Source organism: Pleuronectes platessa, chromosome 8, assembly GCF_947347685.1.
Source record: "Pleuronectes platessa chromosome 8, fPlePla1.1, whole genome shotgun sequence".
In the NCBI taxonomy this organism is placed as follows: Eukaryota; Metazoa; Chordata; class Actinopteri; order Pleuronectiformes; family Pleuronectidae; genus Pleuronectes; species Pleuronectes platessa.
Genome location: NC_070633.1, coordinates 14887773 through 14915649, shown reverse-complemented (window position 1 = coordinate 14915649; position 27877 = coordinate 14887773). Strand labels below are relative to the sequence as shown.

Genomic DNA, 27877 nt, shown 5'->3' with positions numbered 1-27877 from the left:
TTGTGTTAAATCCAGTCGAGTTTGTGAAAATGCAGCTTTAACTAATTATATCAACAGATAGTCTGGCACTGATCGGTTTGTGTACTAACATCTTTGCGAGGACCATAGACTTTATTGTTTGAGGATAGAGAACCTGTGGAAGCCTTCAGTTGTCATAAAACAGTCCAGTTTGGACTACAATAAAAAACATGGCGGCCTCTGTAGAGGACCCGCTCCCGACGTAAATCTATAGTAGTTAAATATCAAGGGCCCATTCTAGGTTAAAGAAAACATTGTAGAATTTAGATAATTACACACGAGTGAAACCATCACTAGGATTCATTTGATTAAATGTCTCCCTATAGATCCCGATCACCTGAATCTGACACACTTGACCTTTAAAATAAAACAGCTCAGTTAGGGGGAGGGCTGGGGAATGCATTATACTAATGAGTGTCCTCACCAAAAGAAATGTACGAGAATGTGTGCATGTGGGTTCATGTCTATTTCCTTCATCCACACCTGGTCATTTTCTTGTTTAATGTTTGGGATTTGAAGGTTTATAATCCAACAGTGTGAAAGAAGTTTAAAACCCTCAAGTCTCAGGTGGTTCCCGGCTATAAAAACTCAACCCTTCTGATAGTTGACTGGGAAAGAACAGGAAGAAAATCAATAAAGTAAACCAAATTACCTTTTTGTGCTGAAACAGCATGTTTACCTATCAAATACAGTACAAACACAAAAATATGACAATAATTAGGTTATGATACACTCCATTGATTCTAATCAAGATTTTTTCTGCCATGTGTGACTGTAACGGAGAAGAAAATACTGGATACAGAGTCAATAAGTACTTTGATTTTATTCTAATTATGACAATGGAACAGCAGTGACGGGTGTGAAACCAATGTTAGTGATGCATAATTCGGGTTTTGCCATGTTGTGGCATCGTTTCATTTCTCTGCGATCCTGAGCTGCCTTTGTGGAGAGAAACAAGGATGAACTCATAGAATCTTGAAATCAATTCAAAGAAAAACAGAAGAAAAGATTATCGTCTTGACAATAATCATTTCAGTCGCCGTGACTCCAGTGGGTTTATTTTTGTATGCCTCAGACACAGCAAACAGCCATCGCCGTGTCGAACCGTAACATGAACCAGTGAGAACCTCATTTCTTTTATCACTCGTAATGAGAGAGACAAGGTCAAGACGGTAACAACAACATAAGATGCCCTTACAGTGACAGTTTGGTCAGGTGAAAAACTTTGCACCTTTTTTTCTTACATTTCAAACATTTTTTTTAAAAAAGGCAAAAAAAAATGTAAACAAATATCGAGAGAAAGAACAAAAGATCATAACAGCACCAGACACAAATAAACATATCGACAGAAGTATAAAGAGACCAGGATCAGTCCTCGGGCCTCAGCACCAGTACGCATCCACACGTGAGTCGAGCGGTGGATGAGAAGGCAACGTTGTACCAGAGTGAAGGCAGTGCTGCGTTCAAGTAGGTACCAAAATATCAAACTCTTTTTGTCCTTTAAATGTCTACTGAGAGTTTTTAACGAGAAGGTTAAAAAGGAATGGATGGACTGTGTCATTTATCATCGTCCTCCACTCTCCCCCACTCCTCGAAGTCCTCCCCCTCCACCTCTCCATCTTCATCCGCATAACCTCCCCAAGTGTCATACACGTCCCCTCCTTCGTCGTCATCATTATCATCATCATCCTCCTCCTCCTCCTCCTCCTCCTCGTCCTCCTCCTTCTCGCCTTCTTCCAGCAGGTCATTTCCATACAGTGGTTGGTCCTCCTCCTCATCTTCCACTATCTCCATCTCCTCCATTTCATCCTCTTCCTCCTCCTCCTCCTCCTCCTCTGCGTCGTCCTCCTCTTCTGCCTCCTCCTCCTCCTCCTCCTCTGCCTCCTCCTCCTCCTCATTATTATCCTCATCATCCTCCTCCTCATCCTCATCATCATCATCATCAACATCATCATCATCCCCATCCACATCTTCCACCTCTAACCCACACACCTCTCCGTCCTCCACCTCCCCGTCCTCTCTCTCCCCCTTGGAGGAGGTGGGTGTGGAGAACCCTTCAGTCCTGTCTGTCAGGTACACCCTGGTGGAGGGGATGAAGCTGGAGGTAGCAGTCTTCGTGTTGATGTAGAGACGAGGCGGAGGCTCCTGCTTGTCCAGTTCAGCCTGGCCAGTAGGGGAAGAGACAGGAGTGGCAGCAGCAGAAGAAGAAGAACTGGCTCTCCTGGACTCTGGGGCCAGGGAGGGAGTGACGGGCACCGCCATTGACCCGGGCCTCACAGAGGTCGTGTTGGGCACGTATTCACGAATCTCCCCCGGCTCCAGTGGGTCGGGCCCACAGGGGTCATGCTCGCTGCAGGACAACTTGCCGTCCAGCTTGGAAATGAAGAGCATGCCTTCACGGTGCTCCTTACAGTAAGAGCTGGGACACATCTCACAGAACGAAGCCGCCTCTTTTCCACAGATGTCACACTGGTGCCATGGACACTCCCACCGCCCTGGAGACGAGACCAGTGTCATTAAACAGGTCAAAGAGAAAAATACTTTCAACCTCTTCCTGGACAACAATGGCTCCAATTTTACAAAGCTTAAAAATAGGTTTGGTCAAAATCTGCAGATATGACAATTGCAATTCCAAACAAGCAGCAATTCCACTGGCTGCGATTTTGAAAACACTCGTCTCCAGAAATAGATCCTGGCAGTGAATGTTCAGTCTTGTAAAAAGATAAATCTGGTTGTTCCATAATCTTTTATACCAAATACAAGATGCTAGATATGTAGATTTTTACTTCACTTTCATCCAAATGACTTCTAATGTCATCCAAATGTGTTCATATTACAATTTTAATTGTTTGATATCAACCACTGCCTAGTGTTCTTTCCTTAAAAACCAGACAATGCCTGAGGAGATTTAAAAGTTGAGTCAGGCTACAAACCCATTTAGACTTAATAGTGCCACGTTAGCAGTATCATACGGGTTGACAGTAAAATCCCTCCATGTCCACTTGCCTGCAGGCCTCTTGGCCAAGTTGAGACAGTCGGCGTGATAGACCTTTGGGCAGCCTGGCTTCTTACAGGACACTATCTGTCCCCCGTCGCCACAGCTGAAGCACTCGTCTTCTCTTTCCTTGGTCACGACCTGCTTGGTCTTCCTTTTCCTTCTTCGTCCTTCCTTCACTTTCTCTGCTGGCGGCTGGTTCTGAACAAAAGCCAGGAACAGGAGGTTTTACAAGTTTTACAATCGTCTGGATCATGTGGTGGGTGTAGGCGCGATCATGCAGCACTAAATCTGTTCAAATATGCTCGTTTACCTTTGGCCTGACACCAAGGAAACCGCTGCAGTTGGGTGCTCCACATTTACAGGCAGTTTTCCCATTGCCGAGACACTCCAGGTTGTAGTTGAACGTCAGCTCCACACCTGAAATACACGCCGCTTTAGTTCTGTGCTGCTCTCAGACGCGATCCATCAATGCCGTAACCTGCATTCTCGATCCTACACAAACTCAAACCTTGTGGGATGTCCTGTAGGGAAAACAGCCCCACCCTGGTGTCCCCGTTCACAGTCCACTTCTGGGTCTCACAGTTTGGTTGGCAACAGTGGTTCATGAAGCGAGCCTGGTTCCCTTTGGGCCCGGCATCAATGATCCGGTCCTGAAATTAAAAAAGTAAATGTATATGATCAAGTTTTCATCCACCTGCTGATCTACATTATGAAGTTGGTTGCTAAGCTGAGCAACATATGCTTGGAAATGTTTGTAGGAATTATTCACATTCTTGATTTACTTCAGGGTCACTCCGACCAAACATAAGACAAGTTCACAGTAGTGCATCCAGCTCACAAATATAATTTATAATTAACCTGTTACCGGTTATCGCAAGTAAATATTTGTTTACATAGTGAAAATATACATAGAAATGCACATGTTGAATAAATTGATAAATATGCTACAAACAGACATAAGGAGATTGCAGGCAAGTGAGTGAAATTACATATATTGTAGAAATAGATTTAAAAAAAGATGTGTCCGCACCTTGTCCAGTGTAAGCATGTAGAAGTTACAGATGTCATTCTCCTGAGCGTGTCTGATCCTGGCTCGACACTCTTCTTCATCTATCACCTCTCCCACATATTCACTCACAAAAGCTCCCTGAGAAACACAAGAGATGAAATAAATAAATAAGACTGAGATTTTGACACTTGAATAATTAATTCACGAAAATAATTAGATTTTGTCTCGTGCTTTAAAATCTTGCGTCCGATAGTTTTCCAACATACCTTCTTGATGTCTGCCACACCGCGCAAACCCCAGCCTCGGGACAGCGTCCTGAAAATCTCCACGGTTGTGTACTGGCGCTTTGTGAAGGTCTGGTTCTGACATTGCTCCCCCGCCGCACACACCTGAGGGTGGCACTCGTACATCAGCATGCGGTTGATGCACTCCGAGTCGATGCCACAGGGGTGTTCGTCGGAGGCCTTGCAGTTGCAACGTGGGATCTCTGATAGGTCAGCCGTGATGATCTGAACCTTCCCGATTGGCCGGTTTACCTATGAGACAGGAGCATGGTTTTTACAGAACTGCTCTGTGAACTTATCTCAGGTCAGTCTAGATAAACACAGATGTATATTTGGTGATGCACAGTACCCTAATGTGTTTGTATGGAGGAGGTTTCTTGTCATTCTTTCGGTCCTCCTGGAGCTGCCGCATTTCCTTTTCAGCCTGGAGCGCTTTGAACCGCTCCGCTGCATTGGTCAGGGCTATAAACACAGACATGATCTTTACTCAGACTATTAAAGGGACTCGAAAAAAAGATGTATAACAGTATTTTCATATGAACTTACCATTTTTGTAGACTGCATCTGCTCCCTTTCCCATTTTCTCAATGTTGTGAGTGTCACCGTCCATGTAAGGGAAGACTCTGGCCTGGTACGTCCACACAAAATCTTTGGAGCCAAAGAATTGCACCGGGAACTCTCCCACCTCGTGTTTCATCCTCAAGATGTTATTTGGAACATCTTTTGCCATACAGACTTCTGCAGGCCACCACCTAAAGAGGAAGGTCAGGTACATGAGTACAAATATGGGGTAAATCCGCCGCTTGCTCAGAGGCACCGTGTGTACGGGAGGGCCACTTCTGTACCCTTACCTGTAGCGTCCCCATTTGACCCACAGTATGTCTTTAATACGAGGCCTCTTTCCAGATTTGCAGTCATTGCAGAACCAGCTGCCCTGGGGCATTTCCATATTCAGACACTCCTTATGGAAAGCAGCAGGACACGATTCACAGCACAGCAGACTGCCCCCTACGAAATCACAGCAACCACACAACCCACATACATTTGATTTAGTTAACTGATATTTAAAAAAATGTGATCTTTTTGTTGTCATTTCAATACAATAACTGACACAAATTAGACAATAACAATGTAAGTTTATACAATCAATGTTAGTAAAGACGGTAACGTAGACAAGTGCTGTTCAGACCTGGTATTAATATTCGTCCTGAGAGACCTGATCACAAGTGGACAGCCCAAGTTCGTCCTGGTATTACAATGCATCCTGAATGTGTCTCCTAAGATCACTGAGCAGATCTCATTCTCCGCTGTGTTTGCAAATCATCACAAACATCTGGTGATCGGAATCTCAACCACTTGGGATCAGATCATTCAGGACTGACCAGGTCTGAGCTGACTCAATCTAAAATCTTTTCATGAAGGGTCTATAAATCTCTGAAGTGACTAGACTACTTCAGTGTCAGATTTGTGTGTAGTAAAGCAGTTTTTACAAAATAAATTTGCCTAGTAGGAGCATTGAAGTGGAAAATAGGATGTGGCATAACAATTATTTTACAACCTATCCCACAGAGCTCCAGAAAGACAGGTGCAGTGGGATGATCCAAGTCATTTAACAGTATCCCACTTGAACTCATATTAGAAATATAAATAAGTTATTAGTTATAGTGTTTGATGTAATGAGTGGGACAAGTGGATTTCACATGGAGGCAAATACTGTAATTTGAGACACAGTATCTGTCTAAAGAGCATGTGGGTAGATGATTACCGAGCTTAACACAATACGACTATAAAGCAGCACATCTCAAATGACAGACACCTTGTTGTTACCAGACTGTAAAGCAAAGGAAAGGAGGTTTGAGTATTGGCATAGAATGGGAATCACTTTTTACTGTTTGAGTTCATCAGATGGAGGTTTGGATGTTTTCAGGTTTAAATAATGAATTTACAAACCACGACTTATTGTAAATATGAGATAAAACCTACAGAGAAATTTGACACTAATAACCAACATGTACAGAAATAAGGACAACAAGGGAACTTGTTTCAAAGTTATACTCAAGTACTCAATACAATGAGTAACTTAAAAAATGAGATGTCATCCCCAAGAGACTGGTTTTCTCCCCCCAGGGGTTTTGTTTTCAACACTGTCCGATAGCTTGTTTGGTTTGTAGGAAGTAGCCATTAAAATGTTGCTGCAGATCCAGATAAATTTGAAGAGGAATTAGTTTACCACTTTTCTAAACATTGTGAGAGAGGGTGTTTTTCAGGATTTGTGTTATTTTGGTTTCTATGAGTCTCTGAAATTTGTTGCAGCTCTATTGTCTTAAGGGGACTGTCGGGCTTTGATGGAGGTAAGTGCTCTACTGAGTGCTATCCTAGTTGAATAGGTGTTCTGCACAGTCTACTTCAGAGACTTTTAAATTTCTGTTCAAATCCATGAAGACCAGTAAGCTGAGGAGAAGTCTATGTAGGAGAAAATGTGGAGAACAGCTAGCCGATCATTTCCATACATTTTGGAGCCGTCCACTTCTGCAGTCAAACCGGACAGATGGTAACACAAGCAATGCCTCATATATTTGATGAAGAATTACCGTCTCTTCCTATACAATCTATTAGGATAACATAGCAGCTCGTTTCATCTGTTAGCAGCCAGACAGATAAGGTTACAGATTGAACATCAAACAAAAAGCTACTGGATCAATATTGCAACAAATGTTCTCAGTAGAGAGAATCACTGTTGTGATTAATCTAGAGGTCGATAAATCCTTGTTAAAGTGGTAAAAACTGATTGTGCTTGTGACTCCATGACATGATTACTGATTCATCTCTATATGATCTAACATGTGTACAAACCAGCACAACATTTGTAGTTTATTCTTATAGCCCATATTCACAAATTTGTCTCATAGGGCTTAACAAGGAGCAAGGTCCTCTGTCCTGAGCCCTCAACAGAAGTAAGGAAAAACTATTAAAAAAAAATATTAGCAGGGGAAAATACTTAGAATCCTCAGAGAGAGCCACATGGGAGGGATCCTCTCCCAGGACGGACACAAGTGCAATAGATGCCGTGTGTGACTGAGGACCTCAACAAATAACAGTATGTGTAACATTGATAACAGGAAACTATTTGTAACATAGTGGAAAAATATACGTCATCAATTGAGGAGTTATTGTCAGTAATGGCATTGTATGTCAAGCCGTCTGTAACTATAGTCCACGATCAGCTGCCACCACGATCAGGACGCATAGGTCAACAAACAGAAGCCCACTTGCCTTCAGAGCAGACGAAGCACCAGCTCACGTTGATGTGTTCGTGGTTCTTGCAGCCTTTGCGGGCGGTGAAGTGGTTCGGACAGAGGAAACTGTTGTTGGCCAGCACCAGGCTGCCGGCGGCCATGCAGTTGTCGTTGGCGTGATAAGCCACAGGGCAGCGCACACATCGAGCCAGTCGACCTGAAACCACAGGGAAGCAGAAACGGCTTAATCCACAAACAACTGGACATTTACCTGGCGGGTGACAATACACAGTGTTATCAGTCCACTTAATGTTTTATACTGTGCTTTAAATTCACTTTCACTCCTAAAATTCAGTGTGCCCAGTTCACCTTGATCGTATCAAATTGATTCAAATCTAAATATGCAGAGTTTAACAGCCTGTTTTGTGCAGCAACAGTTTGAGAGTTCAACCTGTCACAATAGGAGGTTACACACACTGGATTGCCAGAACCAGGAGGTGTTTCAAGTTTCTAAGAACAAGTGAGCAAAGATACCAAAAAGCTTTTGCTTGAAGCCACTGAGGCCTCACGTGTGAAGGAACTGCATTGAACGCCACTCACAACTTAAACTATGAGGTCCGACTGTCAGCATGGACTGTGACAACATTATGGATGATAGCACGAGGGTTCAAGAGGCAGTGAGGAAAATATGGCTGCAGACTGCTCTATGAGGATTCAACGGAGCAATACTAACTAACTTAGAGATCTCTGTTTAATTATGAAGCGTAAAGTTGTTGGTTCATTATGAAACTGTGGCGAGGCAAACTAGAAAGATGTTGTGATGGCTACAGTAGAATCTTTACCGAGCAGACTCCAAAGCACAAAGCATCACTTAACTCTGATGGGATGCACAGTCCACAGACCTGAGCTCGCAATAAATCAGGCTGTGTGTGAGGCCATGAGGTCTCCCCTGCTCTAATCTGCATGGATCATTTCAAAATGTAATAGTGGCGACGTGCAGCACTGGAGCTTACCCTTTGAGCTGCAGACATTGAGGGGGTTGGTGATGTGGCAGGACAGACAAACATGCAGAGGGCAGCGGCAGCCTTTGTTGTGCGTCTGCGTGGCCGAGTAGGCCAGGATGCACTCGGTGTGGTAGAACTTCCCACATAGTGGTATGATGCAGCGCTTTACCCCCCCAGACTTCTTACACACAAAGCATGTGTGGACACCTGGAGGGAACACAGAGAAATCAGAGTTTCTGAACGCCAGTACGGAAGCACACACATTTTATGAGCTGGCACGGATCAGTGCTTTCCACTCATGCCTGACACCGTTGCGTACTCACCTGCTTTGCATTCGTGACAAAGGAATTTCCCCCTGGGCGCAACTGATAGACCAATGCATTGCAGGTGAAAGGCTCCGTAACAGTGTCCATCACACACCAGCAGGTCTCCCGTCCTCTCACACACCTGCACAAACACACACAAAAACACACGATGAAGGATGTGTAAGAAGCTGAGACACAAAAAAAACAAATATAATATAATTCCGACAGCTTATCTCACCTGACAAACATTTTCCTTTAATGACGTCGCTCCAATTTTCCCTTTAACATCCACGTGGGAAGGGAGGCTGTCATTCAAAGCAACAGACAGAACCTACAGACACGAAGACAGAGCAGTTGTTAACCATGTTGTTGTCGTGTGTACAGATTGTTTCCTCTCATTGATGAGCAGCATGCACACCTCGGGTTTGGGAGTTAGTGTTCCAGTGTGTACGTTTGGTTTCTCGTCAGTGCTGCAGGCCTCCGTGTCGGTCTCCTGCTCGGGGGTCTTAGCTCCTCGGGGGCTGGGAGGTCTGTTTGGACTGAGGATGTCCTCACTCTCTGGGTGCTGGGGGTCATCAGCTGGGGCAGAGGATGTGCCGGGTTCAGGCTTCTCCATTTTCAGAGATTCAACCTAATACAGAGTGAGATTGTTAGGGATGAGTTAATACAGTGTAATGGTTCAAACATCTTATTGTTGGGCGGGATGGTAGAATTAGCGTCTTGTAAGAACCTGAGTTTTCCGGACTGACACCTTCAGCTCTGTAGCTCCAACATGTCGCTTTGGCTCCTGGAAAACAAACAGACAACAGATTATTTTTTTTTAATTAGATTTTCAGTGCTCGCATAAATATTAACTAGAATACACACACACACACACACACACACACACACACACACACACACACACACACACACACACACACACACACACACACACACACACACACACACACACACACACACACACACACACACACACACACACACACACACCTGTTGCAATCTCAGTCCTGACATACCTTCTTTTTCGTAGGATCAACAGACACTTCTTCAATGGTACATTCAAGAACCTTGTGCGAGAGCTTCCTTGGCCTCTTTCTTTCTTGAACTGCTAACCCTGTGTCTACAACAATAACAGAATGAAATAATGCATTATATTATCATACAACAACAATCTTTATTTTAATAATGAAAGACTTTATATAATATAATTAACACACACTTTGACTCCGGCAAATATCCAGAACATTGGGTCTTTGCCTTTCACATATAAAGAATGCAGCAGGACATTGTCTGGGTCAGACGTGTTCTCGACAACAGGACATTCAGAACATTCAGATGAGGGGTGGTGTCAGGATAGAGCGTGCCAGAGGCAGGATATCATTTATAGATTCCGCCAGAGAAATCACAGACATAGGTTTAAATCACAGACACCAGCGTTGGTCTTTCCAAGTTGTCATTGTAAACGTTTTGTCTTCTACATGTCCTGAGTTTTTTGTATTCTTTCTCTACACACCCACTCACTTTGTATGAATTTTTATGACATTTTCCTGTTGCTCTCTCACATGGGCTCACCTAGATATTTTACTTATATTTGACCACTGGGCTGGAAGGAAAAGTTCCTGCTATTGTCCGGAGATTTGCGTTCTCACATACCATCCCTCTGGAAAAATTTCAGGAAAATGTCCGGAGTTTGATGCATATCTGAAAGCAGCAGTATTTACCAGATTCAGGAGGTAGATCTGTTTCTTCTGGCGTCTCTGGGATGAGGGCTGGTGGTGTCATGGCTGGGGACGATGAGGATGGTAGAGGAGAAAGCTCATCCCGAGTAGGACTAGGCTCGGGCTCGGAAGGAGCCTCGCTGGGCCCCACAGGAGACGAGGCTGAGGTAACACTTCCTTGTGGGGGACTCCCATCGAGGAGTTCCATCATCCCCGATGCCTGCGATGAACACAGCAAAACAAGAATGTACATCAAATATATCGTTTCTAATTATATGCAAATGGAGTGATTAGACTTGGGGGAAAAAGGAAGTGATAAGTTATATTCACGGAGAAGGCCAATGGAGGTGCAAAGGCTTATTTACGATATGTGTGTCTTTAGGAGCCAGGTTGCAAAACGGAGTGTATATGTGCTGTGATTTAAAAAGGCACACCTTCTACACACAGCAGGTGCACAATAGAAAATATTTTTCAAAGCCTTCCTGGGAACACATTACACACTGCACAAGTACTACACAATAAAAAGGTGTTGAACAGTAGCGCATCTATTAGTTATTAAAAGAAAACTAATGAACATGAACTTACCATTTTGGAAGATTCTGAGGTGTGTTTCTTTGATTTCTTTTTTGGAGCAAATATTTGTTCGTACCCCTCAGTCGACTCCAGGAGCCTTTTCGTTGGTTTCCGGAGACGCTTGTTCTCTGAATTCCCTGCACACACACACATGAAATACATGTCACTCTGCTGCTCCGTTCACTTCTCAGCAGGACGAACTAAACGGCAGCAGTTTGTGTCTTACCGCCGGTGCCGCTCATCTCCAGGAAGAGGGAGTCGTCTTCCAGCCTCTCGTCTTCCAGATCAAGATCCGGTGATGCCCTGGTGCTGTAGGACCTGTTCATCTCAGCAGACGCGTCGCTCAGCACCTCTCCCTTACCCTCAGCAGCCCCCTCAAGCACCTGCCAGCGCTTCTTTGGAGCCATGGTGGACTCTGACATCTTGACGAGGTAGCTGGCCGACGGATCAGCAGCGGCAGGGGCACGAGATCCGGGATCGGCTAAGTCGGCGTGGCCGCTGACAAACTCCCTGCCATAAGCCAAGTCAGCCAGGTCTGAAGAAAGGCCCGCTACGCTGGATTTCAATTTGGCAGGTGCTCTTTGTTTTCTACGCTTCTTGTCCAAGCTGCCGGTCTGAGAGCGAAAAGAAAAGTCTTCACAGTGGTAGGTGTCAGCCATCATGATAGCTTTAGTCCTGTTCTTGGTTTTCGTCGCCGCGTTGCGGGACACTTTGTTTTTTCCCAACAGGCCATTCTCTGTTTTGATCCTCTGAGTGAAACCGTCAGAAGAACCCTGCAGCAGGTCACCTCCAGAGACAGCAGGGATGACCAGGGGCTCCTCCTTGATCAGGACCGCTGATGGCGGGACGGTCAGGGGCTTACCGTCTTTTTGTCTTGTGTCGTGCATGTCTTTCAGCAGCATCAGGAAGGTACTGAATTGATAATTGGAATCAGGCCGAAACACAGCGAGCTCACAGTCGCTGCTGTTCTTCTTCTCGAGAGATTGGAACATTAGTTCCTTGACATCCTGAAAGGCATCCATTGGAGACAGAGTCAAGGGCGGGGGGGAAGAAGAAGAAGATAAATCCAGGACGACGTTTTCTTTCTTGACTTCAACAGGATGCATGGTGGATACACCCGAGTCGGCACACTTGGACTTCATCAATGAGCCATTACGAATAAGTTTCTTATCAGGCTTCCTTGCACGTCTTTTTGGAGAGCTGGGATTAGTAGAGGACGATGCATTTTTGGGGTATTTCCTGGTAGGAGAGGTTTCAGTTGTGATGGCTGCATTATTATTAGGAAAATTGTCATTGTGGGAATCTGTTGAGATTTGGCTTGTGACCAGTGCATCTTTCAGATCCGTCTCTTCCTCTGCTTTCAGAGCCCTGGTCATCAGACGACTGCTGGCAGGAAGATTTGTAGAGTGCTCCTCAGGTGAACAGTACAAACTCTGCTCGGTGTTTGTATCTTTAGGCGTACATTTCTTTGATAAAATGCTATCAAGGGAATCTGTACATTTGTTGGATTTTCCAGCAAACTTTGTTTTACCTTTTGTTGAACCCTCTTTTTTTCTGTCCTGTACTGGAGACACTGCCGAGCGTTTCGGACGATGCAGAATTGGAACTGAATCCAGGTCAGCATACGGGGAGTCCTTTGGCTCTTCTTTCAGTGCATGAGTTGTTGTATGAAACTGGTCCAGCATGTTTGTGACAGCAGATGATTCCGTTGATCCACCAACTATATGTCCAAATATGTCCGACAGACATTTCTTTTTCTTCTTGCAAACTTTGCTCTTGTTGGACTGAAGGCTAGAGTTCTTTATGAGATGGGGATCATTTTCACTGGGGGGCATACTTGCTGGTGGATTTAGGCCGGGGTCCTTGGAGGGAGAGGGGGCCTCCGGTTGCTCTTCAGTAGGTTGCGGGCTGGGAACACGCTCCTCTCCATTCAAGGACACTGAGAGCACACTTTCAGTATTCCTTTGTCGAGCCGGGAGCAGATACTCAGCTTCTGCCACACTGACTTTCCACGCAGTCAGTAAACTCCTGGGTATCTGTAAAGAACAGAAGTACAATTCAAAATATTAGACAAATTATACAATATATATTCACAGCAGGTTTAGATAAGATTTATAGTTATTTATTGTATTTACCGTGTACTTGTAGTCTTTTTCCTTCTGCTTCCCTCTCCGTCGAAGCACAGGCAAATCTCCAAACTCATGGCCTCCTCCAAAAGCTGCGATGGCGTTCGTCGGGACCCAGGCGCGTTCCACAATCTCTCCAATCGTCTCCACGAAGTACATCCGACAAGGACGGGGATTGGGAACTGGAACTAAAGTAAATTAATTATATAATTCCTTCGATCTTTTCTAAGCTGTCAGGTAAAGGTCAAGTTGTGGGAAACATTCGATCACAAAATCCACATGTAAATCGAAGCTCACCTTTCATCTTAGTGTGGTTCCCTTTGTCTGGGTCAGAGGTGACTTGGCATGGCCACCAGGGCCGTCTGTTGAACTTGGCCCACACCAAGTCTCCTTCCAAGTACTTCACTGTAGGAAGAAGCTTCTTCTTTGGGCTGTTGGACTAATAAGGACAATAAAAGGACTTTACTATTTCTGATTTAGAAAAATAGTTTGCTCCCTCTGTATATCTTTTAAAAACATCAACAAAAATATAATCGGATTGGCACTGTTACAGATCCCGCAGGCAGAATAAAGTGTTACCGTGTTGACGCACAGGCACTTTCTCTATGGAAATACATAACATAAATAAACTGTATCAGGTATGTACGTCACATGTTTTGGACTCACGTTAGAGTTGGTCCCGGCTGGTGAAATAAGTCCAGGGTCAACAGGGGAGGCAAGTTCACTGTCTGATTCCTCACCCAAACTCCACCCATCTCTCATAGTGATTTCTGGCAGTGCACTGGGGCTTAGTGTAGGGTTGAGTTCAGATATAGTTTTGGACATGAGATTAAAAACAGTAGGTTTGTATGCTCGTCTGTCCACCCCCGCACCACATGGGGTCTTACTGTCAGCCACAGATCTGCCCCGACTCCTCTTTTGGGAGTGGTGAAAAGGCGCCAGCTCCTCACTGCTGCTGAGCTCCCCCTCCTCGTCCTCCACCTTAACGTCACTGCTGTCAAAGAGCGTGGACTCAAAGTGCAGGTAGCCATTGGGGATGGGAGAACAGCGCTCCAGGCTGTCAGGACTTTGCGGCGAGAAGCCGTTTCTGTTCACGTCCTGCAGCGTGTCAAAAGCCTCCATGGCATCACCGTTGCCTGGAGAAGGAGGCTGCTGGACTGACCGGGCCTCAAACTCCTCCTCATCATCATCATCTTCTTCTTCATCACTTATTGGGCTTGCACAGTGCAAGTGGTTCCTTGGATGCAGGTCACTCTGGAGGTCCGGCCCGTTGACCACAGCACCATGGTCCTGCAGCCTCCTCAGCGAGCAGTGAGTTCGGTCCGGCTGCTTGTAGCCCTGTCTCCGACTGGAGGATGGCAGCTGCACAGCTGACGGTTGGTCTGACACACGCTTCACTGTGCCACATTGGTTTCCATAGGAAGTGTTCACCAGGCCATTGCGGGTCCTCGGCTCTGGCTGGCCTGAACCAAACACTGAGCCCCTAACCGCCTGTCTGTATGACTGATTCATGTTGTCATGGTTATATCCTGTCAAACAAAAAAAAGAGACAGGTTAGACAAGGTGAGGTTCCTCAATAACTAACACCTCAGTGGGATATTGAGGTGTGTGTACTGTACAGTATAACAAAGCATGTTGACAATCACAGGAACATATCGTAGGATGTGTGGCAATCGTAGTAAGACAGAAGGGTCATATCAGCACGGGGGCTGCGCGTACACACAAACACACACAGAGATAGGCAGACATTGCTTGGCCTCCATACTTGAGGCCGGTCGGATGGGCAAAGAAAAAACAGAGAACCGATGGCCCCTGCTTCCTCCTCACGTCTCATTCACCAACTCTCAGAAAAGACAAGCCGCTTTGTCTGCTGCCTGTAGGTCATGGCGATCGCTGCCTGCTCCGGTGAATGGAGGAGCGCTGGCTGCTGACACACACTCAGCCGCCACCGAGACACACACAGCTACAACCGCACAAAAAGAGGGAGCCGATCGCCACTAAGTTCACAACACGTGGAGGAGAAGGGGAGAAAACACTCACCATTTGGAGGTCGGTCCCCGGGAAACCAACAATGGCTGTGTGGTAGTGTGGCACGGAGGAGGGCGACGGGCTTTTCCCGGCGTGCGAGAGCGGATCTGCACGATCGCGGCTGCGGCGGCGGCGGCACTAGCAGGCCGAGGCAGGGCTCTCATTCTCTGCACCTCATCGCCTCATCAGCGGCGGCGGCGGCCCTCAGCAAACACTGTCACTGCAAACACCAAGCAACGCGCAGATCTCCAGTACGCTGCCACACTAACACGGCGGTGCCACGGCCCGGTCCCCTCAGCAGACACATCGGGTCATTTACTACATCTTTTCCTCTGTTTGGGTTTTTTAAAGCCCGCTGTCGAGGTGCCCCCGGTTAATGTTAAAACAAGCACAGACTGACTGTGTTGTGCGGCTCAACCAATCGGCTCTGCTCCCAACCCCCCAGTCTGCAGAGGGCCGTGACACTCACCCTGCGAGCACGCGCCCCCCCCACACGCACACACACAAACACGCGCGTGCACGCTCATCCAGGTGAAGTTTCCAACAGTCTCCTCGGTGTAATAATCATATTTCTGATGATGATCACAAATAGGTGGATGACCTTATTTTGCTTAACCACCCCCCCCCCCCTCCCCAGTTTGTGCGCGTCGGGTTCGCTTTCATTTCCCTCCCCGGTTTCACTCGACTGACATGTGAAGGCCCGATTGTTTCTGGGCAGCGACTCATCCGAGGAAACACAATGACGGCAACGCGCAGGCAGGCGCGCTGCCACACGGCCTCTCCGGTCAAACCAGGCTCCGTGCGCCATGTTGGCTCCGTGACACGAGGAAACAGGCCGCCAGGCGCTGAGAGGAGGACTGAGTGGGGCTGGAGGCGAACGCGCTTTGCTCCGGTTGAAAACACCAGTGGTTGTCACACACACACACCATTTTATTATGACAATCTGGGGCGCAATCGAATTTGGTACATTTCCATAAATGCGCAAAAGCAGGGCGCGCACACAATGGTGCCGCAGCGGGCCGGTCCGTGCTCATCAGACAAAGACCGGCCGCTTCCACACCGACCTGACGGGACAGGAGCTTCCCTCTGTGCACTCTCTGCTGTCAGGAGCTCCGATAGTTTCGCATTTCATCACCACAGCGTATTTTGGAGCAGAAAACACCAGGCAGATCCGAGTAGAAGCAACTTATTCACCCACCCTGTGGATGAGCCAGCGTTTAATGGCCAAACAACACCCTGCATTAGTGTTTCTACCCAGTTCTGCTACCACACCGTTTGAACACGCGCATTGAAAGTGAAGTGTGACTGCCAATACATTTGCAATTAGGTGTAAAGGCGGTAAATAAAGGTATTAGTACAAGGTGACTGTTTTTTTTTTTCTTTCTTGGGACACTGGCCCTCTGGTGACTACAAGGAGAACTGCACGCTGTGACAAGAGTTATGTGGAAAAGACAATTTTTTTTATTTTGGTTTCACACACAGCTCACTATCATTTATTACATGATCCACAAAGCATTTTTTTTTTCTTTTTCACAAAGTCATTTTTCTCCCCCTAATGAACAAGCATAAACAACATACATGTAAATCTGGAAGTGCTTGTCGAGTGAGTTGGAGGATGAACACAAGCAATATAATACATGATAAAAACTATATTCACAAAGTGCAGAAATAACAAAATACTGCGTTCTAAGAGATATAATGCATCGAGTTTTTGCAGTTCGAGCTCATTTAAAAAAAATGTTCCCATTTAAGGTATGATAGAGGATAATATCATAAAATAAAAATCCATATCCGACAACACAGAGACGACAATTACACATCCACATGTTAATGCTCAGGAAAACATTTCATCGGCTGTTTGAACAATATTGCATTTTCATTTTTATAAATGTATAAAATTCCACAAGAACTCAGCCATAGAAATGTCAAAGCAGAATAAGAACATGTAACTATTCAGAGGAACAAAATGCTAGAGGGTGAAATAAAAGATCCACTCTACAGTGAGGTTTGAACCACAAACTGATAAATACGATTTTTCACTATACTTATTGGTGTGATGCATGCATCTCTGCCCAATTGCAACAGCATACTTCGGTTTCAGTCGTTTAATATGAGACGATGAATACAATGCCAAACACTGTACAGTGAAAACTCAGTCAGAGCCATTTCTTAACGACAAAGTTACTTCCTAGAACATTTGAGAGAAATGTTTCCTCAGCGTCCTCTGGCCGGATGCACACAAAGAACTATTCTCTGGACTCGTCCACTTTGCTACTGGGCTCACAGAGGTCTCTTTTCTCCATCATGGCGTATGGGAAAGGTGGGACATCACAGCCAGTGAAGTCCAGTTTCTTGGGAACACTGCAGTTGCTAAAGTCAAGTTTCTTGCCGCTGTCGCAACCGAACTCCAGCTTCTTGAGCCGGGCGAGACTCTTGATGCTGCCGGGGGGCCTACCGGGGCTGACCTTGTATCCGGCTGCTTTGGTGGTACCGAGGGGCCTCCCCGGGCTGGTTTTGAACCCAGCTGCCCTAGTTGTTCCGAGCGGCCGTCCAGTGCTCGTACGGTAACCGGCTGACTTTGTGGTGCCCGATGGTCTCCCTCTCCGTCCTGACTTCACTATGCCTTTCTTCTTTTTGGAGCCATCGGGCCCTGCAGCCTCACCGCCACGGATTCTCGCCGCCTGAGCCTGGAAGTCGTTCTGGGCGTCTTGCATTTGGCACGCCATGGCTTTGTGCATGCCCTGTGGCAAGGGGGCGAGGCCGGCGAGGGACAGCTGCAAGCTCGGGTTTGTGGGAGAGGGGTAGAATTTGTTGGACTGCGTGCTACATAAGTCAAAGTGGCTGGCTGGGTGACAGTCCTCTGCCAGGCCACTCATGCAATAGTCACTGTTGCTGCTGGTCACTTGATGCATCATTTTCTGTTGGAGGGCAGAGACATAAACATCAGAAAGAAAGGTTTCATGTGCACGTTTACAAACACATAGGAACGATTTTAATATCTTACCTTTGATGAAGCATAACAGGCCTTTTATCAATGCAACACAAAACATGAGAAACCTCAAAACAAAGCGAGGTTAACTTACAATTACAGTTCGCAAAAAAACAAAACAGGCACATGACGTGATTAAATACAAATACGTCCCCTCGGAAATGCGTAACTGATCTCAGGACATTCAATGAATTGTTCGTACCTTATTTGTTGGTGGATGTTGGGCAGCAAAGGGTTAATTTCGACTCGTATACATTTTCCGTCTCTGACAACCACAACATGTTTGTGAGGGCGCAGCACAAACTACAGCCCGGTGTCCGCCAGCATCGTGTCGGGTCGGGGGCGACGGTGCCGCTGCCTATTTTGCGCTCCTTTAATCCTTTGAGCAGAGGTTTAGATGAGAGAGGCAGCCATTTTCGTCTGGGAAAAAAAAAATTAATAAAACAGGATGCGCTGACCACGCATGCGCAGTGAGGATCCCAGGAAACGAGCGGATCAGTCACCCAATGTGGTTGTGCCGAATTAAGGACGATTTAAACAAAGGCTAGATGGTAATAATGTGGCTCTGCAGTTACAAAGTTTATGAGGTGATGGTTCTGCTGCAGCCACACAACTGCTACACTTCCTCCAAATGTTTCAACTAGAAAAAAATGTGTCCACATAATTTCTCACTGTCAGGAATATGAGGTTGTGGCAAAGCAGCAACAACCAATGACAACAAAAGAGTATAATTCATTTTTTGTATTTTTTATTAACATCCATATGAACCTAAGCACAGACACTGGATTTATGGAGAAACAGCAGTGCTAGAACAGGTAGCAATATACATTTATAAGCGTTTCCTCCGTTGGTCGTCTCTGATCTTCTGCAAATCTTAAGTCCGAAGGACTTAGGTTTCCCTGATGAGCTTGGTCAGCTTCTGAATCTTCGTCTTGGTGGACATGTCCACGTACCTGTCCCCGATACTGACAATCATGCCACCCAGGATTGAAGGATCCATCTGTGAAGAGGTGACAATTAATCACTAAATTCGATTCAGACTAATTGGTTGAACCTTTTCTTATATCAGGATGAAGTAAGACCAACTGTAAACCTGGTAATGTGTAGGTTTCTGATACAGTACCTTTGTTTCCAGCTCGATGGTTTCACCCTTCTTGAGAAATCCCTTGAGAGATGCTTTCAGATCAGCAAGACTAGCTTCATCCAGAGGCTGAATGGATAAATATGTATTGCATTACCAAGCAAAATATCAACAGTTAACAACAATGCAGATAATTATAGGGGCTGTCTAGATTATTGAGAAAAGGTATCCTGCATGTCCACCCATTTCATACCTGAGCAGTGGTAACTGAGCAGAGGACCTCTCCACGATGGGCACTCATCATTTTGCCAAACGCAACGATGACATCACCGGTTCGAGGAAGACGACCATTGTCAGCTAAAACATCTGCACAACAAAAAGCAGGATACGTATGAGATAGATTTACCGCTGTCATGTTTTTATTATAAAAGTTAAATTTGAGGTGAGAGAAACAAACTTTCTACATTAATATAAAATTACATGTTTAAGTGTATTAAATGCTGATGTGATTCTGCTGCATCATGTAGCTTGTTGAATATTATGTTTTTACAACTGATGTTTATAAATGTAAGAAGGGAATGCTAGAAAACAATTCAAGCTCCTGTAATCTATACACTGACCTAAATTAAATATTCAAATGTTTGATAAGAACACTTCACTCAAATAAAACCTAAAATGGTGTTTTGTTGTTGTGGTTATGATTAATATAATGCTACGTGAAGACAGAGGTCCAGGCATCCCAACCATGGGGGCATAATGTTCGGTTGAGTGACCACTCACTGATGAAGTTGATGGTGATGGGGGAAATGTTAGCCTTTGACAGAAGGTCGGTGAAGGTCTTCTGCTTGATGCTGCGCTTTACATGAGGATTCATTACAATACCGGAAAGTTTGGGGTCCTTGATCATGGCCTGTAAAATAAAATGACACACAGCAAAAGGGGACTTTAGTTTGTGTAGCAGAGAAAGGCAGCTTTGGTATGAAGCTGCTTTTATTTACAAAATGTGATGTAGGTCAGACCATTTTCCAAAGAAAGTAGAAAAAGTACAGTGCATATCATATCAACGTTTGTTTACATTACAAATGAAAGTATCCACATCATGTTGAAATTAAGGGTTGGAGATCGGGGTGGGCAAATAAAACTATCAATAATTATAATATCATTTTCATCAATGGCAATACAAGACAAAACCACACATAAACATCTATATAATGTATATGCATTGTGCACAGTGAGATGATTATAACACATTATTGATGAATCTGAGTTGTAAAACGTGTTTTTATTCATCTTTTCATAAAAGGATTATAAAACCACAACCTTCCCTCAGGAACCAAAAACCATCTTTAAAGTTAAGAGGAAATAATAATGTGACATTTATCGTTGAAATGATTGAGGTCAGGTGATTCATATTTGAATTACCTCTGCCAAGTAGGATTTGATTGACAGTTAGCAGGATTACGCAAAAACTACTAGACGCATTACGAAGGGATTTTGACGGATATGGTATGGATCAGTGAAGAACTTATTAAATTTGGTTGCATATCAAGAACAGGGGGCAATTTCAGATATAGTTTTTCCAATTTCTTCTAAATTGTGAGTGAATCTAGAAATTGAGAGATAGGACACTTTTCCATATTGTTGTTGATTTCTCTGAGAAATTGTGTATTTCGATAAAAAAAATATATGAAAGAGGTTGATACCGATGATCAGAATCAAATCTGGTTCTTGAATATTTAAATGTGATTTCCTGGGGATGTTGATTTCTTTACAGTCCCTGTATGCACATGTAAACTGTTGTAGAAACCTGCCACCACCAACTGTGTGTTGCTGAGAAATAAATTGTGGCCTTAGCTCTAAGGCTTATTTTAATTTATAAAAGGGACTGTTGGCAATAACTGATAAAAAAGGGATGATCAATGTTATAATTTTGGCTCATATCACCCAGCCCTGGTTGTTGAAAACCCTTCTTTCCTCATTCACTCGTGTGCCCTTCAGGGTCCCATGTTTGACTTACAGACAGTGTGATCAGCTCCTTCTCCACTTGCTCCAGGTTCTTCTGCTTACTGGCGGCTGAGAACAGAGCAGTGGCATAGCGGCCCTCCACTCCGTACACCTGGATTGGAGGCTGGAAGGGAATCAAACACAGAGATGAGCTGAACTGTCACCACTGACTAACTCCGTCTGTAGTTATGCTCCGTGTTGTGTGACGACATTTACCCTGATCAGCTTGGATGCAGGTCTGATCACAGACGAGCTGAAGTGACGGGCCTGCACATGAAAAGTCACACGTTATCACCACACAGAAAAATAAATGGAACAGATCGACTCTCGGCACGCGCTGTACCGTCTACGTTGATGCAAGCTAGCTGGTAGGCTAACATGTTAGCAGTCATTCAAGTGCAATGTCTAGTGTGGGTTCATTGTACACTTGGCGTAAGCTGTCGGTCGTCAGAGTGACTGTAAAACTAAACACGTGTTTTCAAACGATAGCAAATCAAACAGAAGAACTGTCGAATAATCAAAAACCACCAAAATCATTGAATGTCTTACCTGCTGTCCTAGCATGAGTGCTGCCATTTTCTCCTACAGCTGTCTAGCGCAGAACTAACCACTGCGCATGCGCGTTTGACAGGAAGCCGTGTAGCTGTGGGTAATGCAGTTCTTCCGGCACAGCACCGTCTAAAAACCTCTTTTAAATCGCTGCTGAAAACCCATTTCTATAGACTTGCTTTCAAGTGATCTTTTCATACTTTCATTTACTTGTTCATTTATTCTTATTGGGATATTACTGCTTTTATATGTTCAGGTTTTCACGTTGACACAGATCTATATTTATTAATTTAATTCATTCAACATGGTTGTCTGGCCTCTTTGTCACATACACTTTTTTTGTAAACTTTGTATTTAAAAAGTGCAATGTAAATAAAGTTTAGGATTATAAAAGCTCCTAAATGCTATAAATATATGATATGGACCCATTATTGCAAGTGTCGCAATGCTATAAAAATACTTTATAAAGTATTTTTGATTAACTTGATGAAATGCTAAGCATGACTAACAACATCTTATATAAAGTTAATCGATACAACTAGCCCTTCATTAGTTATTGCCTAGCTGACTGCATTAGCTCAATTCCATTAAAGCCAATATAAGTTACCTGTATAAATATATTTGACAGCCATACTTAAAAGTTACTTTTATATTTTTGGATTTTAGATACTGGATGATTTAACATGCTTTAAAAACCTATTGTTAGAGAATAACCCAGTAGTTCCAAGCCTTGGCTTCTGACTCCTTACAAGATTCATAGTGTGGGACACATTTAATTTAATATAATTCAGAAAATTCATGCAAAACCATCTAGTTTATATTCGGTGATCAAATAAATGACATATTGTTCCCATCAACTTGCACAATGAGTAAGGGTCACTCACTACTCATTAATTAAATCAAACCTACGGCCTCTTGAACTTTTACTTTGAAGGTGAGCTGTCTCTCTGTCCCCCTCTGAATGTCCTCGTTCAAGTTTAGCTTCTCAGGTTGACTTCCACTTCATGCACAGACCAGGTGAGGCCTCACTACTGCACGAATCTACTACAACAACAAATCCCTGGATCTTTGCTGCTTAATTTCCAAGCAGTCTGCAGCGTCTTTTTACCATGTGATGTCCTGAGACTGCCCCCTGCTGGCTGCTGGGTTCCTCTGCTGCTCTCGCTTGGTTTGTGCAACTTGTGATTAACTAAAGTTGTCCATAAAAGAAAATTTTTATTTTTACATTTTACATTGATATACTTTATTATAAATAAAAAGTAGAAAACCCAACCAAATACATATAACTTAAATTAAGGAAAAAACATGCAGGGAAAACATTAAACATATAAATGCAGGTCATCTGTGCATTGATAATAAACAACGATATTAATATAACATGAACAAGTGGTAAAAAAAAAAACTGTAAATCATTTAGTAGGCAGAAAAAATGAAATTTAGATGATATTTCTGTTGATAATTATCAGAGCATTAATGGTGAAATTTATACTCATCTACTAGCTTAGCTAACCTATGACGTTGTTTTTGTGACGTCACGGTGACTGTTCCCAGGCTCATCCAACAGAGGGCAGCTTAACCAACACATTCACTTTGAAGAGGACATTTATAAAATAAAGAAATAAAAACAGATCAGTCATTAATTAACATGTTAAAACGGGTGTAATGCCTCGAAGAGTAAACAACACTGTGTTTTAAAGGGTCCCGGCGGTGTGCGCGGTTGATGATGACGTACATACGATGTGTTAGTATACTGAGACGCTTTAATACACTTTATGACAACAAGGAGGAAAAACATCATTTCTGTATCGAGACAACTTAAATACTTCGGTCTCCATCACAGCTGCAGGGACGCAGGGCTGTTGACGCATTCGCTGGTGCGCACATACACGCACACGCAAACACACACACAAGCATACACACAAGCATACACACACACACACACACATACACACACGCGTGCTGGATCTGGGAGCTGTAGCTGGGCCGACACACCGTCACCGACAGAACCAGCAGAGGGTTGTTTTTTTTTTCTCCAGAGGAACCGCACCGCTGCTCGGCTCGCTCGCTGACGGCAAACCAGGCATGGACGACAAGTCATTCACCAAGGAGCTGGACGGATGGATCGAGCAGCTGAACGAGTGCAAGCAGCTCTCGGAGAACCAGGTCAAAGTCCTGTGTGAGAAGGTAAGTGGTCAGGACCTGTCTGTTAGCTGTAGCCTAGCATGAGCTGTGGCTGATCTCAGTGGAAGTGCAGCCCGGACTAACGTCAGGCATCGGGCAGCACCATTTGGCTGCAGCTGCATGCAGTACATTGCTGAGGGAGCAAGAAGATGGAGGGGCATGACTGCAAATGTTTTCCCTAGCTACGCCCACCGTTGGTGCCTCCTCGCCACAGGAGCGCACTGGCACCACCACAGCAAACTGCATTACATCCTGGATGACTGATCATTGCTCGCACACTCCTACACTGCACCATGTTGTCTGTTCATCTGCACCATCCTTCTCTTTCAAAAGGCCAAGGAGATCCTGACCAAGGAGTCCAACGTGCAGGAGGTGAGATGTCCGGTGACGGTCTGTGGAGATGTCCACGGCCAGTTCCATGACCTGATGGAGTTGTTCAAGATCGGAGGAAAGTCTCCAGACACCAACTACCTTTTCATGGGAGACTATGTTGACAGAGGCTACTACTCTGTGGAGACTGTTTCACTCCTGGTTTCTCTGAAGGTAAAAACAACGAGTTGACTCGAATGGCACCCAGTGGAGCGCATACCTCCGCCAAGGCCCAACAGTCCCCTTCTGAAGCCACGTTTAAATTCACTAGATCCACATTGCTATTTGGATCCGCACCAAATTGGACAAACTCATAAATATCAGTCCCATAAACATGTCAGATTTGTTCATCAACATCAATGAATGACTCTCTGAGGAATATGTTGAAAATCTCCCCTCTTTCACAATTTAAAGATTCTGCCCCCTGATCCAGATCCACACCAAAATAAAACAGATTCTTCTTTGGCTCACGCCCCACCTCTACTAAGATTATATGGAAATCGGTGGAGTTTTTTTTGTGTAACCATGCTAACAAACAAACCAAGGAAAACATAACCTCCTTAAGTAAAAAACAAAACAATAAAGTGACGTGCATTTTGTTTTGCAGGTACGGTTTCGTGAGAGAATCACAATTCTCAGAGGGAACCACGAGAGCAGACAGATCACACAAGTGTACGGCTTCTACGACGAGTGCTTGAGGAAATATGGAAACGCAAATGTTTGGAAGTACTTCACAGATCTGTTTGACTATCTGCCCCTCACTGCACTAGTAGATAACCAGGTGAGACTGTCGCACCCACAAGTGGCACCTGTGACTGTGTCATCAATGTTTTCACACTATTCGCTTCTTCTTTAAGATTTTCTGCCTCCATGGAGGATTGTCCCCCTCGATAGACACACTGGAACACATCAGAGCACTGGATCGCTTACAGGAAGTCCCTCATGAGGTAAATTCAATCCATGTAGATGACAGTCATTTCAAACTTGGAGATACATATTGTATTAGTTTGATATCTTAAACATGATGATGATTATTATTCTTTATATCATAATCTAATAATAATCAGTAAGTTCTATTATAAATTCCGGGATAAAGTCCTTAACTCTATTAAGTTCTTCGTCAATCCACCAAATTCAGGGAAGGTCATTTGCTGTATTTGAACCAGAGTCATAAAGGCTGAACCTTAAGATACACAGCTCCTTACATTTAAATAGCCTTTTAGCAAAAAATGCAAAAAAAGATAAACGGTTCTTAGTCTTCTATGACGGTGTTATTCATTTTTTAGAGTTTTGAACGGTTGATCAAACAAACACAAAAATAGAATTTGTCAAAAAATTGTCTGCAAGTTGAATACACTAAACAGAACTTGTGTTTCAGGGTCCCATGTGTGACTTGCTATGGTCAGACCCAGATGATCGTGGCGGTTGGGGCATCTCACCCCGTGGTGCCGGCTACACCTTCGGGCAGGACATCTCCGAGACCTTCAACCACGCTAATGGGCTCACTTTGGTCTCACGAGCCCACCAGCTTGTGATGGAGGTACTTTCACTTTGGGTGTTGTATCTCCTGAAAATACATTGAAGAAATTGACATTTTCTGAATTTAAAGATGTCAACATTAAAACAATCTCTTAATCTAGGGCTATAACTGGTGCCACGACCGCAATGTAGTGACCATCTTCAGTGCACCAAACTATTGTTATCGTTGTGGAAACCAGGCGGCAATCATGGAACTTGATGACACATTGAAATACTCATTGTAAGTAAAGGACTTTTTTCATTATGTTGATATAAATGTGTCTATAATTACTATTTAAACATATATTAACTATTATAACTATATTATAGAGTTTTGACAATTCCTGTTCTATAATTATTAATGACAAAAAAATGTCAAAAGTGAGTTGAAGAATTCTTTTGTTTCTCTGCAGCCTACAGTTCGACCCTGCACCACGCAGAGGAGAACCCCACGTGACGCGGCGTACCCCTGACTATTTCCTGTAAAGGTCGATGGCGAGGATAGCAACAGGCTACACAAAGGCTTGAGACAAGAAGCTTTCATTATCCCACAGACCCCCCAAAAAAACAAAGTGTGCCATAATCACAATGAAACAAAACTATCACCTTAACTAATGACCACCGTCCTTTCCACTTTTCCCTCTCTGTGCATGATGTTTTTATTGCTAGAAAATGATTGCTACTCTGAACATTACGGTAAAAGTACCTGCTGGTTTGTCAGGAAGTCTGAATGAACTGTTGCTGAGAATCGCGTGTAATTAATCTTTGTGTTAGAGTGTAAATGATGAGCAGAGTGTGTTGCCACGTCATGGTACCGACACTGCGTCTTTCACGTGGCATGGCCTCTAATCAAAGGTTGCAGATTAATGTAATGTGAACTGTTTTCTTTTTGTAACTGGAGCGTGGCAATTTATTTTGTGTAGTGACATGATAGGGCTGGATGTCAGGAATGAAAATGTCCTCTTTGCACTTTTGTATTTGGTTTTTATCACAAGTAGCCCTCTTCCTGCTCTGCTGTCTCTGATGAGAGTTCATGTATTTCATATAAGTAGTATACTGATCCTATCTGTACCAACACTGGTACAGATAGGATCAGTTGTACAATAGTAATAACAACAAAAACACAATGTTTTGCAGCCACAGCCCCACAAAATAAAGACTGAAGTTGCTTGGACACTTGGAGGATGTGAGATTCGGTTGCTGACATGATTTCCTACAGCGCTCGGCTGCCATCACTAGATGGAATCAGACACCAAAAACTGCAGATGAACAGATCAGATTAGATAATCGGATTGATATGCAGGATTAGTGTGAGTGTGCAGGAAAATTTGGGAATTTTATTGATCATATTATTTATTGTTTTTGTATTGTTTTTGCAGGGATTTGGTTGATCATGATTTTGAGCGTCCAGACTGCTGGTTGGCATTATGTCACCATAAGCGAGCCTAGGGTTATTTTGCTTTTTAATTTTGTAATTTTTTTTTCTCCAATGTTTATTATCCAATGTATGTATTTATTGACATAATCCAAATAATGTGTTATTTTTTTTTTTATTTGAAAGAATACTTGTTTATTTCACCAAGGCATTACAATGTTACTTTTAAACGTTGTGCACAAAGTCTTGCGTGTGTGTGTGTGTGGAAATGCTGCAAAGTTTTACGAGTGAATAATGATATTACTGCCTGTGAATTAATGTGGCGGCAATGTCAGCGCGCTAACGGAAATGTGGTGCTCTGAAAATAAAAGCCTCATCTGAAGGAACGAAGAGAAACGAAGCCTCGTCTTTCTCCCCACGTGTTCTCGTTCTGTTTTGTAGAACAGGAGAAAACGTTGCGTGCACAGATCTCGTTCTCCCGCAGACTCCACGTGCAATGCGGTGGCTTC

At 44.1% G+C, this 27877-nt stretch overlaps 4 protein-coding genes across 5 annotated transcripts; 1 reads left to right on the top strand and 3 right to left on the bottom strand.

The window, feature by feature from the left end:
- Positions 1-822: 822 nt before the first annotated feature.
- Positions 823-15398, bottom strand: nsd1a (nuclear receptor binding SET domain protein 1a). Of its 2 annotated transcripts, none has more exons than XM_053428627.1 (23): positions 15315-15398; positions 13941-14803; positions 13572-13713; positions 13284-13462; positions 11375-13184; positions 11161-11285; positions 10579-10795; positions 9874-9977; positions 9585-9641; positions 9273-9485; positions 9093-9185; positions 8873-8996; positions 8559-8756; positions 7583-7762; positions 5161-5317; positions 4856-5061; positions 4659-4771; positions 4292-4561; positions 4047-4163; positions 3525-3666; positions 3327-3433; positions 3025-3214; positions 823-2513 (listed from the first exon to the last, which is right to left on the bottom strand). In XM_053428627.1, exons 2-23 carry the CDS (start codon positions 14784-14786, stop codon positions 1576-1578), a joined length of 6528 nt encoding a protein of 2175 aa, XP_053284602.1. In that variant the 5' UTR covers positions 14787-14803; positions 15315-15398; the 3' UTR covers positions 823-1575. The 2 variants fall into 2 exon arrangements, with proteins under 2 accessions (XP_053284602.1, XP_053284603.1); XM_053428628.1 differs by having other exon boundaries at positions 13284-13456.
- Positions 15399-16740: 1342 nt separating this feature from the next.
- On the bottom strand, positions 16741-18751 carry si:ch1073-44g3.1 (uncharacterized protein LOC797133 homolog). Its single transcript, XM_053428631.1, has 2 exons — positions 18494-18751; positions 16741-18220 (listed from the first exon to the last, which is right to left on the bottom strand). Exon 2 carries the CDS (start codon positions 18215-18217, stop codon positions 17549-17551), a length of 669 nt encoding a protein of 222 aa, XP_053284606.1. The 5' UTR covers positions 18218-18220; positions 18494-18751; the 3' UTR covers positions 16741-17548.
- A 271-nt stretch (positions 18752-19022) lies between these two features.
- Positions 19023-22034, bottom strand: atp5po (ATP synthase peripheral stalk subunit OSCP). The gene is made up of 7 exons (XM_053428791.1): positions 21926-22034; positions 21593-21643; positions 21390-21500; positions 20153-20282; positions 19626-19738; positions 19415-19501; positions 19023-19291 (listed from the first exon to the last, which is right to left on the bottom strand). Exons 1-7 carry the CDS (start codon positions 21950-21952, stop codon positions 19181-19183), a joined length of 630 nt encoding a protein of 209 aa, XP_053284766.1. The 5' UTR covers positions 21953-22034; the 3' UTR covers positions 19023-19180.
- A 1879-nt stretch (positions 22035-23913) lies between these two features.
- On the top strand, positions 23914-27754 carry LOC128445799 (serine/threonine-protein phosphatase 2A catalytic subunit alpha isoform). The gene is made up of 7 exons (XM_053428651.1): positions 23914-24109; positions 24440-24649; positions 25083-25256; positions 25333-25422; positions 25854-26015; positions 26116-26234; positions 26407-27754. Exons 1-7 carry the CDS (start codon positions 24008-24010, stop codon positions 26477-26479), a joined length of 930 nt encoding a protein of 309 aa, XP_053284626.1. The 5' UTR covers positions 23914-24007; the 3' UTR covers positions 26480-27754.
- Positions 27755-27877: the final 123 nt, after the last annotated feature.